We start from the raw sequence: 16,036 nt of genomic DNA, 5'->3' as shown, positions 1-16,036 counted from the left end.
CTGACTCTGCCCTGACCTTGCTGTGTGGCCTAGGGCAAGTTGTTTACCCTCTCTGGGCTAGCATTCCTCTTCTGTAATAACATGGATATGTCCTACCTTCAGGACTGGGGATAAAAGAGAGAATGAATGTGAAACTCACAGGGCTTCTACTCCACCTTCAAAGTCCATGTGCTCCTTAAAATTTAAAAACAGTTCATTATTTTTGGACTTGGTTTTACCCCCCATTCCCATTTCACAAGGGGCCTCTGAGGCCACGTGGAATGATGTGGCCTTTGGGAATGAAGACCACTGGGAAGGGACAGGACAGTGTGTGGGACTTTTCTTTGTTCCTGGCGATCATACACTTGATTTCTGGACTGAGGGGCCTGTCGGATTGGGTCCAGCAATTAAAGGCACATGCTTCTTCTTTCTTTCTTTTTTAACCATGAGCAAAGTTATTAATGGGCCCTTGGCAGAGCCAATTAATTTTTTTACTTCCTAATTAGGAAGAAGAGCAGGGACCACACTAGCTCTGGTGGCACTGCTTCAGCAGGGAGAACCTTGAGCCGACCTCAGGGTGGACACATTCTCTCCAGACTTAACAAAAATGATCTCTTTTCAGAATATGCCTCTCAGAATATTCAGTGAACTCAGAAAATGAGAGAGTCTGGACAAAGAACGGAAACACACACACACACACACACACACAGAGAAAATGGGAGGAGAGGACACGGAGGAAGAAAGCTTGGGCTGAGGCCATGTCCGTCCCTCTCACTAGGAATGGTGGGAGTCAGAGGCAGGGTCTGAACTCTTGTGTGACCCTTCAGATCCCACCGATGGTCTCTAGTGGCCAAGAGAGGCAGCTGGCTCAAAAAGGCCATATTGGTTAAAAAAAATCCCACCCTCATATTTTAGGAAGACTCTTTTGATAAGACAGTACCCTGCTAATCTTAAACTTATCAGTCTTTTACACCTCAGCATGAATTACTTCCACGAGGTTCACCCTTTGACCCTGAGCTAGCTACCTGACCATCGATCGGAGTGGGGTTCTCCGGGGGACGGAGGGGCTTCTTCTGCCCAGGGGCTAATGGGATACCCAGTCTTTTTTTTCTGGAAGGGGAGTTTCTAAAGTTTTTACCGCAGGTCCTGACACTGTGAGAGATACTTATGTCCTTTCTAGAAAGCTGCCTCTTGCCTAGTTTTTCCATCTCTAATAAAGCTACTGATACCTTGTAAGTAGAGAAGTCGCAGTAAAACTGTTCTGTATAAACCCTGAAGTAACAACTATGGACTCGGGCGATAACGATGTGTCCGTGCAGGTTCATCACTTTGACAAACGTATCTTGCGCTGGAGATGTTGAGCATTGGTGGGTGCGGGGCGGGGGCTGTGCATGTGGGGGGCACATGGGGAATGTGGGAACTCTGTGTACTTCTCCCTCCATTCTGCTTTGAACCTAAAACTGCTCTAAAATATATAATCTGTTTTTTTAATTCTAAATAAACCTAAGTTTGGACCTTGGTAGGAAAACTCTGGTTTTCTCTGTCACCCTCTTCATCCGAATTCTTTCTTGCGTCTTCCCTCTCTGGAGGAGTAGATCAAGACACTGGTCTGGGGTTTGAGGTGTAGCCTGCTGTCTACCAGTAGTGCAAATTTGGGCAAGTCACTTCCCTGCAGGCAGCCTCAGTTTCCCCACTTGACAAATGGCATGGAGCCGCAGAAAGGCACACATGGAACACCCACGTAAGACTGTCTCCAGTGGGACACTGTCCCCATGTCTTTCAGAGGTGAGTCCGGAGCTGGGAAAACGGAGAACACCAAGAAAGTCATCCAGTACCTGGCTGTGGTGGCTTCCTCCCACAAGGGCAAGAAGGACACAAGCATCACGGTGAGTGGCAGTCGCTGGCTGGGGGCTGTGCCTTAGCAGAGGGGAGTCCAGGCTCGGCTAGTGGCCTGACCGAGCTGAGGACAAGCACTGTTAAGAGGGCCGGCATTGTAAGCACTCAGGTCTGTGTTTAACTGTCTCCTCCCCTGATGGTTCACTAGAGGGGTCTTTTTCTGCCTGGGGGGTGGTGTTTGGGTCTGAGCAAGCTCTTGCGTCAGCCAGGGTTATCGTCCAAGGGCTCCTGTTTTGTGAAATGGGAGGAACCTTCTCCCCACCACAGGGAGGAGCCCTGCTTTCCGTCAGGGTTTCTCCATAGTGGCACCAGTGCCACGTTGGACCAGACAATTCTGTGCCATGGGGCATCTTATGCACTGTAGGGTGTTTAGCAGCATCCCTGGCCTCTTCCCACTAGATGCTGGTAGCGACTCCTCCCTCAGGGTGACAACCAAACGTGTCTCCTGTCACTGCCTGGTGTCCTGTAGGAGGCACAATCACCCCAGCTGGGAACCATTGCTTTGTGGGAATCTGTGAACCCCCTAGTGTGTGACCCCCCTGCCATTCCTCCATGTGTCCCTCCACCAGGGCCCCAGGGGATGGGAATGTTGGTGTCACTCAGCATGTGGGCTTCGGTCCAGTGCTGGTGACTGAGCCTCTGCTCTGTGCCAGGCACTGCCCGATGTGCTCCAGCGATGAGTCTGAGAGATGCTGTCATTCCAGGCACTGAGCTTCCAGATACGTGGGAAATAGGGGGAGTCGTCAAGTAACCATACAGATAACCCCACAATGAGGCAGTTTGATTAAGGGCTTCAAAGAAAAGGAAAAGCAGGTTTCTAGAATGATCCCTTCTTGGATCCATCCTTCTCTTCCTTCTCCTCCACCTCAGCCCTGCCTCATCTGTCCCAGAGGAGGGGACAAGCAACGGGGCTGTTGAAGGACCTTTCCAGCACCTCTGTTTGGGGCAGGAGAGATGGCAGAATGGAGGCCTGATGATGGGTTGGGTGTGATTGGTTCCTGCCATTCCCGGTCTTGCTTCCCATGCTCAGAGGCAGCTGGGGAGAAGCCACGGAGACCAGCTTGTCTAGAGGCACTCAGAGATCCAGGGAGGGCACTGGCTTTAGCTTCAGGAATCTTCCTCCCTCAAACAAATGCAGAAGACCCAAGGTCCGGCATTTCTGAACTGCCTCTGGGGAGAGGTAGTCCCAAGGTTTGCATGCCAATTAACCATTGCTTCCCACAGACTTTCCTTTCCCTAGAACAGTAAGAATAAGAAATAATACTACTTAATAATAATGACTGATCTTTATCAAGAGCACACTGTGGTGCTGAGCCCATCTTTCTCTGCACATGTAAACACAGCTCAGACAGGATGTCATCTGATATGGTCTTAAAGATCCCACCATGGCCCCTGCAGTTGCAAAATCTTTGAAACGCCTGGGTCTATAAGAAATTAGAAATGGGAGTGAGCAAAACAAAGAAAGAAAGAGAATCAAAGAGAAGTTGCTGCTGTTCTAGCTACCTTGGGGAATGCAGGCTTCCTGGGGGGGACTGAAATCATCTATTCTCCAGCTCCTGATGTATGTGTAATTGAAATAACACTGACATTTGTTTTATACTGTATTGTTCAACCACAGCAAGGCCCATCTCTTGCCTACGTGAGTAACTGGGAGTGTTTTCCTGGTGTGTACGGGAGGCACGGAGTGTATTTAGATCTGCATGGTCCTGTTGCACCCACTGAGCCCCGTAGTTGATGGTAGAATGGGCTAGTCCCCCAAGTTTCACAACCCAAACCAACAAATGCACCGAAATACTACTGTCCTGTGGGTGTCCAATGCCAGTGCAGAGTGTGGGGACATGTTTGCCACCCGCAGGACTCCTGTAGGAATCCCCAGGATCGTCCTCCAGCCTGTAATGGATTTTCCCAGTTCAGAATGAGTCCCCCACCGTGTCCACCACCTGGAATGCCCTAGAATCATCGATCCCATCTGGTTGAATGCTTTAGGATTATGTGGCCCTAAAGCTTCCCTGGCTTGACTGACAGTTAATGGCATTGCTGTGGCTTGCCTCCTTCCCTCCGCCCTGCCATCATCCCTGTATTTCTCCCCAAGCCCTGTCCCCTGTGCACTGGTATGTCCTCATGCATGCGTGTGCAGTGTGTGTCTCTTTGCATGATGTTTGCTTGACCTGAGGCTCCAGAGACAGGAGTCTCGGGGTTTGCGATGCACTAGCTTTGGTGGCATGGTAAGGCCCCAGCTATGCGACACACAACCAGGTCTTACTTGGATCTCTGCATCTGTGAACTCATGTCTAACCCAGTGCTTGGGGGGCTGGCACATGGGTCTCAGCCTGGACGAGAGCCTCAAGGGTCCCAGTTCACTAGAACCACACTCAGTCCATCTTAGTTAGACCCGGGGCAGCAGTGCCACTGATGGGTCAGGAGAATCAGGATTCTGGTTGAGATCTGCTCCTGTGTGACCTCAGCCAAGACACTTAACTTCTCTGGGCCACAGTCTCATCCATAAAGTGAGCAGTTTGGACCAGATCCCCATGTTTAAAGCTCTCCTGAGAAGGATATTTCAACCCTACCAGCTGGGATTCCCATTCTAGAAAGGGAACTTTTTTGTGGGATATTGGGACCCCAAGCTTGTACTGACAAAAGGATCCCTTTTTAGACTTCTTCCCACCAGCCAAGGAAAGCCCATGACTCTCATGATAAATTCCCATAAGCCCCAGTTCCAGGGGATTCCCCCTGTGGCTGGATTTTCACAGAGATGACACTTGGGTTTCATCTTCTCTGGGAGCTGCAAGGGCGGAAGGCATGTGAATAGACACATAAGTGAATACTAACTTCCTGTTTTGTCCCTTTAGGGACAGCTACACAATGCCCTCCTGGTACCAGAGGAACAGGAGGAAAATTGTGCTCACCCTTTCTCCCTTAGAACCTTCCCCGGCTTCTGTTTAGCCCATCCCTGCTGCACCCCAAAAAGGGGACAGGGACGTCAGCAGACAGAACCAGGAGGAAACCCTCAGAGCTCACCACTTCCCAGCGAGACCTGGAGGAGGTTGGACAGGGAGGCCTCTGGGCTAGTCGGCAGCCGCCGTTTTGGGGGCTAGGCAACAAGCAGCTCCTCGCTTCCCGGCATGACTTACCTCGTTGGCACTTTCCTGCCACGTTTAATCACATGACTGCATTTGTGCACAGGAGCCCCCAAGAGAGGGCCAGTGGGCTGTGTACAGTCTCAGCTGCATTTAACCTGATGAATGGAGCTCAGGCAACCTGCTTTGTAGCTTTGGTCTGCCATCCATTAAAAGTATTCCTGGTGGGTTTTGCACATTCCTTACTCGAGTCTTGCACAGGAGCCCTCAGAAAACTAGTCCACAAAAGGAAAAATGGCAACGTAAGAAAAAAATCGCACTAAGGCCATCAGGAGTGGTTTAGCTTGAAGACGGTCGCTTCTTAAACACAAACAGCAACAGGACGGCCTCCACGAGCAGTAGTGCGTGTCAGGCGCTGCACAGTTCGGTGGAGCGCCACTCGCTGTGATATAAACAACATCCCGGTGTCGGGCAGTGCAGATGTCCTGAGTGGCAGTGATATTGCATGAAGGAGCAGGCCCTATCTTGGGAAAAGTGGCCTTCCTAGGGAAGAGAGGCCCTAGCTACCAGAGAGCTCAGCCAGTTGCTTCTCTTCTGAAACCCTGGAGTAAATCTGGACATTAGCATTGTAGTCTCAGAGCAGGTAGGTGATAGGATGGAGAACCTGTGGGTTAAGGGCCGAGTTTTGGGACAGCATCCATCTATGGCGGAGCTACCAGTGCCTGGGTCTCTTTCTCCAATAACTAGATGTGAATGAATTTTAGGGTGAGCTGGAAAAGCAGCTTCTACAAGCAAACCCGATTCTGGAGGCCTTTGGCAATGCCAAAACAGTCAAGAATGACAACTCCTCACGATTCGTAAGTAGCCAAGCCATGTGGGTTTTCTGGAAAAGGCTCAGGTCCTACGGCGTCATCTCTTGCCTGAGAAAGCAGAGTCTGTGTTTGCAAGGGGAGTCTGGGATGGAAGGGACAGAGGCACATGTCACACATTTTGCTCTGTGTTTTCAGTCCTGTGTTGACCTTACAACCCTGCAGGGGCTCACTTCTTCCTTCCTTCCTTCCCCAAATATTCATTGAGAATCTGTTGTGTACTAGGCACCCTGTTAGGCATTTGTCATTCATAATTGATTCAATAAATATTTATGAGCACCTAATATGTGCTGGACACTTATATCCAATACTTATTTATTTGGCAAAACACAAATTGAGCACCTCCTTGGTACCAGGCACATACATCCTTCATGAACATTTATTAAACACTTACTGTGTACCGTAATTCTGGTAGATATTTTTATACACACCATTGTGTTGTTTGTTTGTTTGTTTTTAATTTGCTCAGTTAATTTTTAGTAAGCACCTACTGTGTATCAGATACTGAACTAGGCTCCCAGGATCATGACGAACAATTTAGATGTGATTACAGCCTTCATGAATCTTGCAGTCTAGTTGGGGAGCCAATGGTCAGCAAGGCAGGAGGCACCACCTTCCCACACTTGCTTCCCCAGGCTTTGAGGGCCTCTCCTTTCTTACTAGGGCCTAATGGGGACAGGAGAACCCTGCACATGGGCAGTTGGTGATGCCCAGACAAAGATTATTTTGTTGTACAAACTGAATGGTGGCTTCCAGAGGAGAGTCAGAACGATATGTTAAAGAGGGGATTCTGAGGAAAGATTGAGGATTTTGGCAATATGAGGGATGCTGATTGGGATGTCACATGATTGGGGGCCTCTGCTAATTTGTGGGTGCCCCTCTTAACTGTCACTCGCTGGGATGGAACCCTGTGAAAAACTCTTTGTGGAGACCTCTGCTCAGCATTCCTGTGTCTTCTATGCTCACATGGGGGTCCCCAGCCCGGCCCCCCTCTAGACCTACTTTTTATGACAAATAACTATGCAATGTCCCCTTTCCTTTCCCAAAATTACAATTATAGGTAACATCACTTACTATACACATCACGTGAAGACAAGTCAACATAATGACTTAACTGTATATGAAGGAGAAATAAAACCGAACAACTCATAATTAAAATGTGAATCTCAGCATATCAGTGCTCAGGCCTCATGACCTAAGAAGACACAGGGAAGGAGTCGTACAGTTGCATTCAGTACAGAATCGGCAGGCCCGTGACCGCTGCAAACGCAGACGGAGACAGGGTGCAGTTGTCTGGGGACGCATGCCTGGGTGGGGTTCCCAAAATGGTGACAGACTCTTGGGAAAGCTCTCAACCAAAGAACAACTTGCTCTAGAGTTACATGGATGTGACATTCTTACATTAAAACAACATTTAAAATTTTTTCATGTTTTAATCTAAAACAGGGTTAGGTTCTAGGTCAGCTAATTCCAAACAGGTTTTGTACTCCCGTGAATGGCAGACAGGAGATTTGATAGTCATAGGGGATGTGGGCAATGCATGGTGTCTGGGGTTCTCCCGGTCAGTGCAGGGTCCTTAGCATCCTTGGCCCCTGTCCACTACAAAAGAGCAACCCCCACCATGATGTGACTTCCCAATCAGCCACTCCCCCAGATTTCCCAAATCCTCGTGGGGGTGTGCTGCCTTCACTGAGAAGCACTGCATTTGTGTGCTGCAACCCAGTACCACGTTTCTAGACATCATAAATAAGAGCACAGAGTTAACCCATCAAAAGGTCCTCTACTCGTGGGTGCCCATGCCTTCTTGGGAGGAAGGGAGAGGGATGCACACAGGACCAGTAGATTCTCTGTTACAGTTGCAATAACTTTAGCTGTCCCCATCATTCTCCTCTCTTACTTCCTGATGGGGAAAGTGTAGAGCTTTTGTCGAGGCCTGAGCAAGCCTAGGGGATGTGTCCATACAGGGGAATGTCTCCCATGGCAGGCAGAAAGGGTGTGATCCTTTGTCAGCTACTGAAAAAGCAGGTAAAGGGCGGGGCTGCAGGATGGTTTTGTGGTTCAGCTGAGGCAGAGGCAGGTGCAATGGGCATCTTCGTCCGGGAAGGAAATCTGATGAGTCCCAGGGCCGGGGCATGGCCCAGACCTACCCACAGAGCCTCCCATGTGGGGCTTGCTTGAATAGTGTGGCTCCTGGAGTCACCATTCATGCTCACTGGTTCCAAAGAGGGGGTTTAATTTGCAACTGGATGAACTTGGGCCTGACCCATCATGGAGGACCCAGCATGGGCAGGTAGCAGGGAGGGAGCCCTCCAGCCACTGGAAGTGGCAAAACCTGCCTCCACCTCATGGCTCTTCCTCCTAGGAGAGCTATTACATTGGGCAGTTCTCTCAGTCTCAGTTTTTCCACCTTTCAAATGGGAATAGCTATGATGGGCTGAAGGTCATTGCAAGAGCCAAGTGAAATTGACTTGTGAAAGTGTTTTACAAGTTCCTGTGTCATAGTGAGTCCTTAGATCGAACCAGCTTGGAGACAGTGGTTCCTTTTGACAAGTTGCCCTGTGAGACTGTGAGCCTGTGGGGTTTCCCCGCCCCACACGCTCCCTGCCATCTCCTTGCCCACTTGCCTGCAGGGATACGTGAGGGGCTGAGGCCCAGGAACTGACCGTAAACTGTGTTTTCCTGTTGGCAGGGCAAATTCATCCGCATCAACTTTGATGTCACCGGTTACATCGTGGGAGCCAACATTGAGACCTGTATCCTTTGCTGAGCCTGGGCCACATGGGAGCCCCACCCAGCCAACCTCCTTCCCAGAGCCTGAGGGGGCCTGAAAAAGGCACAAAGCTCCCTCTCTGTCCCCAGACTCTTGGGTTCCTTCCAGAACAAATTTTTCTGTGGGTCTTTCTCCCTTAATAGCAGGCATTGTGATGTGGTGGTCCCTGGGTTTGAACCCCAAACAACCTGCATTTCATTCTGGGTGGACCTCTCCCTAGCTGAGTGACCTTGGGCCAGTTACTCAACCTTTCTGTGCTTCGTCAGTGAAACCGAGATGATAATAGTATACCTATCTCGTAGAGGTGTTGGAAGAATAAGGTGAACTAATTCACGTAACGCTCTTTCTCAGAGCCATGCCGGATGTAGAGTAAGGGCTGGTTGAGTCTTGGCCATTGTGTGATCTGAACTTCATCCTTTTCAAGCCATGGTCCGAGGCCAAAACCAGGACCCCTTGTTCTCCGTAGAGAACTGATTTGTGACTGGCTCCAGCCCATAGATAGGAAACTGGCAGAAACAGAGCTTTCCCAGAGGAACGGTCATGCTGCAAAGGACACAAAGAACAGCTCCTGAGACTCTGGCAGGTGAGGTGGAGCCAAGTGGAACCAAGAAATTTCTGGACTTGGGGACCACATCTAGGGCTTAGAACTGATCAGTGCAGAAGCATTAAAGGTGCTGCTCGGGCTCAAGGGCATTGTATTTCTCATGGCTGCTTGTGGAGCATTTGTTTGGCAATAATGGACCCAGGACCCAGGGGAGTGTTTTGGTTGCATTCTGGTGCTCTGGATAAGAGGGTCGACTGGAACGGCATGGATCTGAGTCCAGGTCTCAGCTCTGCTGTATTAACTGTGGGGCTTTGGGCAAGTCACTTCATCTCTCTGAGCCTCAGTTTCGCCACCTGTAAAATGGGAATGGTAACAGCACCTACTTATGGAGCTGTATATAAACTCCAGTTAAATGCAATGGTGTGCATGGCCCTTGGCAAGGCGCTTGGCCCGGCGCTTGGCCCAAAGTGCGCCTCTGACACGTAGTGGCTGTGATATTATTGTTAGTTAACCTTTTCTTAGGAGCCCATGAGAGGTTATGTATAGCCCCTTTATTCCATCTGGTACAACAGCCTGGTCGCCCACGCCTGCCTCCCCCACCTCCCACGGCAGAACAGCTCACCTTAGATTAATTAGCAGGGCGTATTTACAGTCTCCCTTCCAAGGCTGGGTCAAGGTCACTCAGCCAGGGCTGGCACCCACTCTGTGAAGCCCAGCCCCTTGGCTGGGCTAATTTGGTCACCACAGCTACCTAGCTTTGCCACTTCCTAGCTGTGTGCTCTTGGGAGATGATGTGCCTTCCAGAGCCTTCGCTTCCCTGCATGGAAAATGCAAATATTATTCGCACTTACTTTCTAGGATAGTTTGTGAAACTTAAATGAGACAATGCATAGAAAACACTTTAAAATGGGGATTACTAAGTCATAGAGGGGTAATTATGTTTACTCTGACATCTCAATACAGCTCGCTCTGCAGCAGAGTTGGTGAGGTTGTTGGGTCTTTTGGCTCCTGTCTTTTTATGCTTCTCCTTTTTCCTCTGTTCCCCTCACTTTTCTCTGGGCTGGGGGACTGGCAGTTGCACCCAATCGTCTCATTAAGGAATCTGTGCCAGAACTAGAGGGTCAACCTGTGTGAGTCGGGTGTGGATGGCTTGACTCAGCCGCCTCTCAAAGGCCCCTCAGAACTCTCCGGGGAGTCTCTCCCAGTCCTGAAGATTTCCCCCCCAGCAGCTGTGACAGGGATTGGGAGGGAAGGTTGGGTTCCTTCCCAATGGCAAAGAAAACACCATGGTATCCCCAGAATTCTTAACTTCTCCCAAACCAGATCTGCTAGAAAAGTCACGGGCAATTCGCCAAGCCAGGGATGAGCGGACGTTCCACATCTTTTACTATATGATTGCTGGAGCCAAGGACAAAATGAAAAGTAAGTGGCCAGCAAGGGCGAGAATTGGGAGATTTCAGCTCTCCCTTTCACCATAATCCGGGGTCAGTTCATCGGCTATTAAAAAGAGCCTGACATCCTGCCAAGGAAAGAACTATATCTTTGGGTGGTAGATGCAGCCTTCCTCATCTCCTTTCAGTGAGTGAGTGTGCCTTTTGTTGTCACTCTCACGGACTGAGCACCTACTATGTGACATAGTAAACATCCAGTCCAGTCAGGCATCAGATAACTAATCAAGTCCAATTAGATTTGAAGATGTCAGGTTCAATTAGACACAATCTGTGCCTTCCAGGAAGGAAGAAAGACAATTGCTATATTTGCCAGTTTATCAAACTTGCAAGTATATAAGATACAATTTTTAAAGAAATTTGGAGGGGAAGTGGAACTAAGCACTTTTTATTATACAAGGTCTGTCCATAAAGTATCCAGCCACGTAATATTGAAAATAGAGGCATTTATTGAAGAACATACAAGGTGCAAGAAACATTGTACATAGGACAGTGATGCCTCAGTCCCCTCAAAGCAGGTACCTTGGGACCTCACACAGTTCTCCCAATCGCCATCAGATGCCCTGTCATATTTTCCTGAATCTCATCAACGGTCTGAAATATCTTCCCTTTCAAAGATGATTTTAGTTTTGGGAAAAGGCAGAAGTCACAGGGTGCCAAATGTGGGCTGTAGGGGGGCTGAGTCACCTGGGTGATTTGATGTTTTGCCAAAAAACTCTGCACGAGATGTGAAACATGAGTGGGTACGTAGTTATGATGATGCTGCCAATTGCCAGTTGCCCGTAGCTGTGGCCTCCTGAACTATCTGCACAGTTTCCATGGAGGACCATTCAAGCTTAATGCAAAATGTGATGCAGACTTGTTGCTCTACCCACTCAGTCATTTTGAATGTGCCGGCCACATAGTACACATGCTTGCTCAAGGGCATCTACCGCCCCCACTGACTAGTACAGTGAAGTTGTCATTGTTCACGCATGCACATTCCAGTCCACTCTCCTTGGTTGCCAGGTTACATGGATGTCACACAGACCGTTCTTGTTATATTAACAGTGGTGGACTTTTTCTGGACAGACCTCATATACGCTTTGAAAGAGACTTTGAAATAGCCTTTGTAGGGCAGAGTTCAACAAACTTTCTGTAAAGGACTAAATAGTAAATCTTTGAGGATTTTCAAAGACCACCTGGTTTCTGTCACAACTACTCGGTTCTGCCATTGAACATAATGTAAAGCCAGCCATAGATAATGCATGAAACAATGGGCATAGCTGTATTACAATAAAACTTTACTTAGAAAAATAGGAGGTATACTGATGTTTGTTTTAAGAAAAAAAAATTTTTTGCATATAAACAATATAAACTATGCCACATTCCATTAGGAAATGATATGTTCTAGACATGCAGTAATCTACTAATTCTTAAAAGAATATATAAACCACCTAGCTGAAAAAAGGAATATATCAATGAATATAGGTACAGGGTATGGTCTACATTCTAGTACTAAGTGTAAGTCTAAAACCTTAGGAGAAAAGTACAAACTTAGCTTCCCACCATTTTTGTGGCCCAGGGTTAGCTATTTTGGTTAAGAATTAGGTGTGTTGCAATATGCCAACATTGCATATTCAATGCAATGTTCATGTGGGGGGGCAACATTCATTATTGCTTCTGGATGCTTGGTCTGGAGCAATTTTGGATAAAAGGCAGGATGCTGAATGGATGCTACACACCTGAAAATAGGTAAATTAGTAGTTACAGCGCAGACACTATGGGATGGCCTGGGAAGAAATGTTCATGTCCCTCCTCCTCTCATTTAGCGTCAAAGTCACCAGCTTGGTGGTTTGGTAACCTAGGGTCCAGTTTTGTGTTCTGCTGCTGGTCTTCCAGAAATTGGGCAAGGATACAGCCAACCACTAAGATTCCAAGGAACCATTTGTATTATTGATGATAGATCTGGAAAGAGGTTAGGTTTTTAGAAAAAATAAAATATTTAAGAATGTGTTCGTAATCTGGATAATGAGGTCTTGGCAACGATGTAAATTTCTTGTGACTTTAATCAGGCATTTCAGTTAATCCAAGAGCTCGAGTTAACTGGCATTTCGGGTCAATTTAATCTTGAGTTTATTAGGTAGCTTCAAGTGACTTGCCCATAAAAGACCGTGAAAACGGAAGTATCTCACTGACTTCCCTCCAAAAGTATAATAAAATCGATCCTAATGAAAGATTGATCTGAAAGGGGACACTTGATGCATGTGAGGGTGTTATGAAAGTAAGAAAAAGAGAAGCAATTACAAAATTGGGGAAGAAAGGGGCGGTGGCTGAATACCAATAAAGGTATGTAACCATGATCTTACAGAAAATTATGCTAAATAGATGTAATAATATACATAGGGAGTTGGCAAGTTTTTTTGCTGAAGGGCCAGTTAGTAAATATTTGAGCCTTTGGGGACCTCATGGTCACTGTTGCAACTATTCAACTCCGCCTTTGTAGCATGAAAGCAGCCATAGATAATACACAAGGAAATAAGGGTAGCTGTGTTCCAACAAAACTTTATTTACAAAAACAGCCAGCAGACCTGATTTGCCAACCCCCAATACAAACTGTGTCTATTGATTCAACTGGAAATAGTTGGAGGAGAGGGAGGATGGTATGAGAGCTCAATCTTTATCCACCATAGTAGGAAGTCACTAGAGAATATCTAATTTTGACATATTCAGAAATCTCCTATTATACCACATGCAAACAGAATAATATATATTCTAAGCTCATTATATGTAGAGGTCGTGGTAACTACCAGAAGAAACACCTAAAAGAGATAAAAGCAGTTATTGTGGGGTAAGGTAGGAGTTGGAGAAGGGGTGGGGCAGGGAATGTATTTTTATTATAAACCTTTTGATAGTAATTGATTTTTAAAATTCATGTGCATGTATGATTTTATGTTGTAAAATACAATAAATGGGTAAGTAAAGATTGATCTAACTTTTCAGACATCTCTGTTCCTGAAGGCAGGGTGCCTTTGGGCAACTGAGATAAAAGTGTCCTTTCTTCCAGACAAATGCAGCCCTGTGTCATGGGTCGTGGCTTAGCCAGTGGAGTCAAGGCTGAATTTCAGCTGCCAGGTACCCTGGGGCAGTGTACAACCTGCACTACTGTATGAGGCCAGTGATGGCTGGTGAGCCACCTGTGAGATGATGCAGGAGGAAGGTTTTAAACCATCCAAGTCTTAGGAAAAGGAAAGAAATTATGATGGCCCAGACCCTTTACCAGGTTCCTGTCACATGTTCAGGGCTGTGCCTTCCTGACCACACCCCATCTGTCTCTCCGTCTAGATGACTTGCTATTGGAGGGCTTCAACAACTACACGTTCCTCTCCAATGGCTACGTGCCCATCCCAGCTGCCCAGGATGATGAGATGTTCCAGGAAACCTTGGAGGCCATGGGGATCATGGGCTTCAGTGAAGAAGAGCAGCTGTGTAAGTCTTCACACCTTGAGTCTGGGGGCTGGCGGGAAGACCTGGATTCAAGCTCTTGGTTCCACTGGAACCAGGTAGGGACTCTTCTCTTGTCAGGAGACATTTCTGCTCTCTGAATTCCCCAAATGCTCAAAAAGAGAGGGGAAGGAAAATGAGTATTACTCTATGTGATTTATTGGTGTTTTTTAAAAGTAGCTGCATAAATTAGGGCTCCTTCAGTTACAGGTGACCCAAATTATCTTTAGCAAAAAGGAAAATGATTCACTCGGAGCTAAAAAGAGTTCAGGAATACTGGATTCAGATATAGGGAGTTCTAGGGGCTCAAAGGATGTCTCTAGAACCTGGTCTCTTGACAACATTAATTTTATGTAGGCTGTAGCTTCTTCTTGGCAGCAACATGGCTGCTGTAGCTCCAGCCCTTACATTCTTTGGATTTACATCCAACAGAAAAGAGCAAAGTGGATTTTCTGGTTGAGTTCCTAAATGAAATCTCATTGACTTTTATTGGTTGCTCTAGGTTGATGTTCATATACCTGAGCTATTCATTGTAGCCAGGTTGTAGAAAGTTCTGGGTAGCTTAGGTCTCTGTTCCATTCTTGGACCTGGAGGTAGAGAAGTAGTTGACTTCATCAAGAACATGTGGGCAGCCCTGATCTGTGTGGCGTAGTTGGATGGGAGTCATCCCACAAAGCAAAATGTCACCAGTTTGATTCCTGGTCAGGGAACATGCTTGGGTTGTGGGCCCGGTCCCTAGTTCAGGTGCACGCAAGAGGCAACTGATCAATGGTTCTCTCATACACCAATTTTTCTCTCCCTCTCTTTCTCCCTCCCTGCCCCTCTGTCTAAAAATGAATAAATAAAACCTTTAAAAAAATAACATGTAGGCAGAGGATATGGGAGAGAGAATAATTGAGGCGGCAGGTTTACTTTGGCTCTTCTTGGAAAGACAGTTCTGATAATAGACCAATATTGATCAGTATCATCAACCAATGACCAAGAAGCACATTTGCCCCTGAGAATAGGATAGCTCAATGAGATGCTCTTGGTCTCCACGTTGTGCTTCAAGAACACTCTTCCTTCTGGGTTAGATGTGCCCCGTTGTTCAAGGTTATTCTCCTTTGGGAACACCAGGATGAGGTTGTGGAAAATTTTCCTTCCTTCCCATGCCCCTTTGGTGCCCCAGAACAGCACTAGGTTGCTGAAACGCAGCTACAGGGAGGGGCAGTTCCTCCTGAGATAAACTGGGGCCCAGGAAAAGAAGGTTTCATGGGTCATTTGACAAATGGATGGTGTTTGTGGATTTTGACCAGGGCTCCACATCAGAATCCAATGTTAACAGCACCCCTTTCTGAATGACATGGTCCTCAAAGAATAATTTATTTTATTTGGGACATGAGTCAGTTTCGCTTCTAATCTTTCACTTTAAAAAAAAATACAGCTAATGATTAAGTACTTGCTGTGTGCCAGGCATTGCTAAATTCCCCCTCCCCTTTTGTAATGTACCATGATGCCCAGTTTTATTTAAATAATAAAGAACTGGCTTATTTCACTTAGCATAATGCTCTCCAGTTCCATCCATGCTGTTGCAAAGGGTATAGGCGGTAGTGCAGTAGGTGGTGAGGGACAAATTCCATATGATCTCACCTTTAACTGGAACATAATCAACAGAAGAAAAAAGCAAATGAAATATAACCAGAGACATTGAAGTTAAGAACAATCTAACAATAGCCAGAGGGGAGTGGGGAGGGGATTACAGGAACTACTATAAAGGACACATGGACAAAATCAAGGGGGAGGGTGGAGGCGGGGGAGGGAGGTGGGTTCGTCTGGGGTGGGGTGGAGGGATGGAGAGAAAAGGCAGACAACTCTAACTGAATAACAATAAAAATTTTAAAAAAAAGAAAAAAGGAAAAAAATAATAAAGAACTGTAACAAAAAATATTGACCTATAGAGGATTTATTAAATTATTGTTTGACCTTAT

At 47.0% G+C, this 16,036-nt stretch overlaps 1 protein-coding gene across 4 annotated transcripts in view; it reads left to right on the top strand.

Annotated features, from left to right (window-relative positions):
• The window catches only part of MYH11 (myosin heavy chain 11), a 121,745-nt gene that overhangs the window by 61,857 nt on the left and 43,852 nt on the right, over positions 1–16,036 (top strand). For 2 of the 4 annotated variants that reach the window (XM_053929449.2, XM_053929455.2), the window contains exons 5-10: positions 1,763–1,865; positions 3,494–3,514; positions 5,720–5,812; positions 8,514–8,577; positions 10,462–10,560; positions 13,911–14,054. In XM_053929449.2, the coding sequence (XP_053785424.1) occupies positions 1,763–1,865; positions 3,494–3,514; positions 5,720–5,812; positions 8,514–8,577; positions 10,462–10,560; positions 13,911–14,054 (524 nt within the window). The remainder of the gene's footprint in view (positions 1–1,762; positions 1,866–3,493; positions 3,515–5,719; positions 5,813–8,513; positions 8,578–10,461; positions 10,561–13,910; positions 14,055–16,036) is intronic. The other 2 variants (XM_053929453.2, XM_053929459.2) reach the window with 1 other exon arrangement.

The sequence above is a fragment of the Desmodus rotundus genome, chromosome 1 (genome assembly GCF_022682495.2).
Source record: "Desmodus rotundus isolate HL8 chromosome 1, HLdesRot8A.1, whole genome shotgun sequence".
In the NCBI taxonomy this organism is placed as follows: Eukaryota; Metazoa; Chordata; class Mammalia; order Chiroptera; family Phyllostomidae; genus Desmodus; species Desmodus rotundus.
Note: the sequence above shows the minus strand (reverse complement) of the source record. Positions and strands in the feature narration are given on the sequence as shown.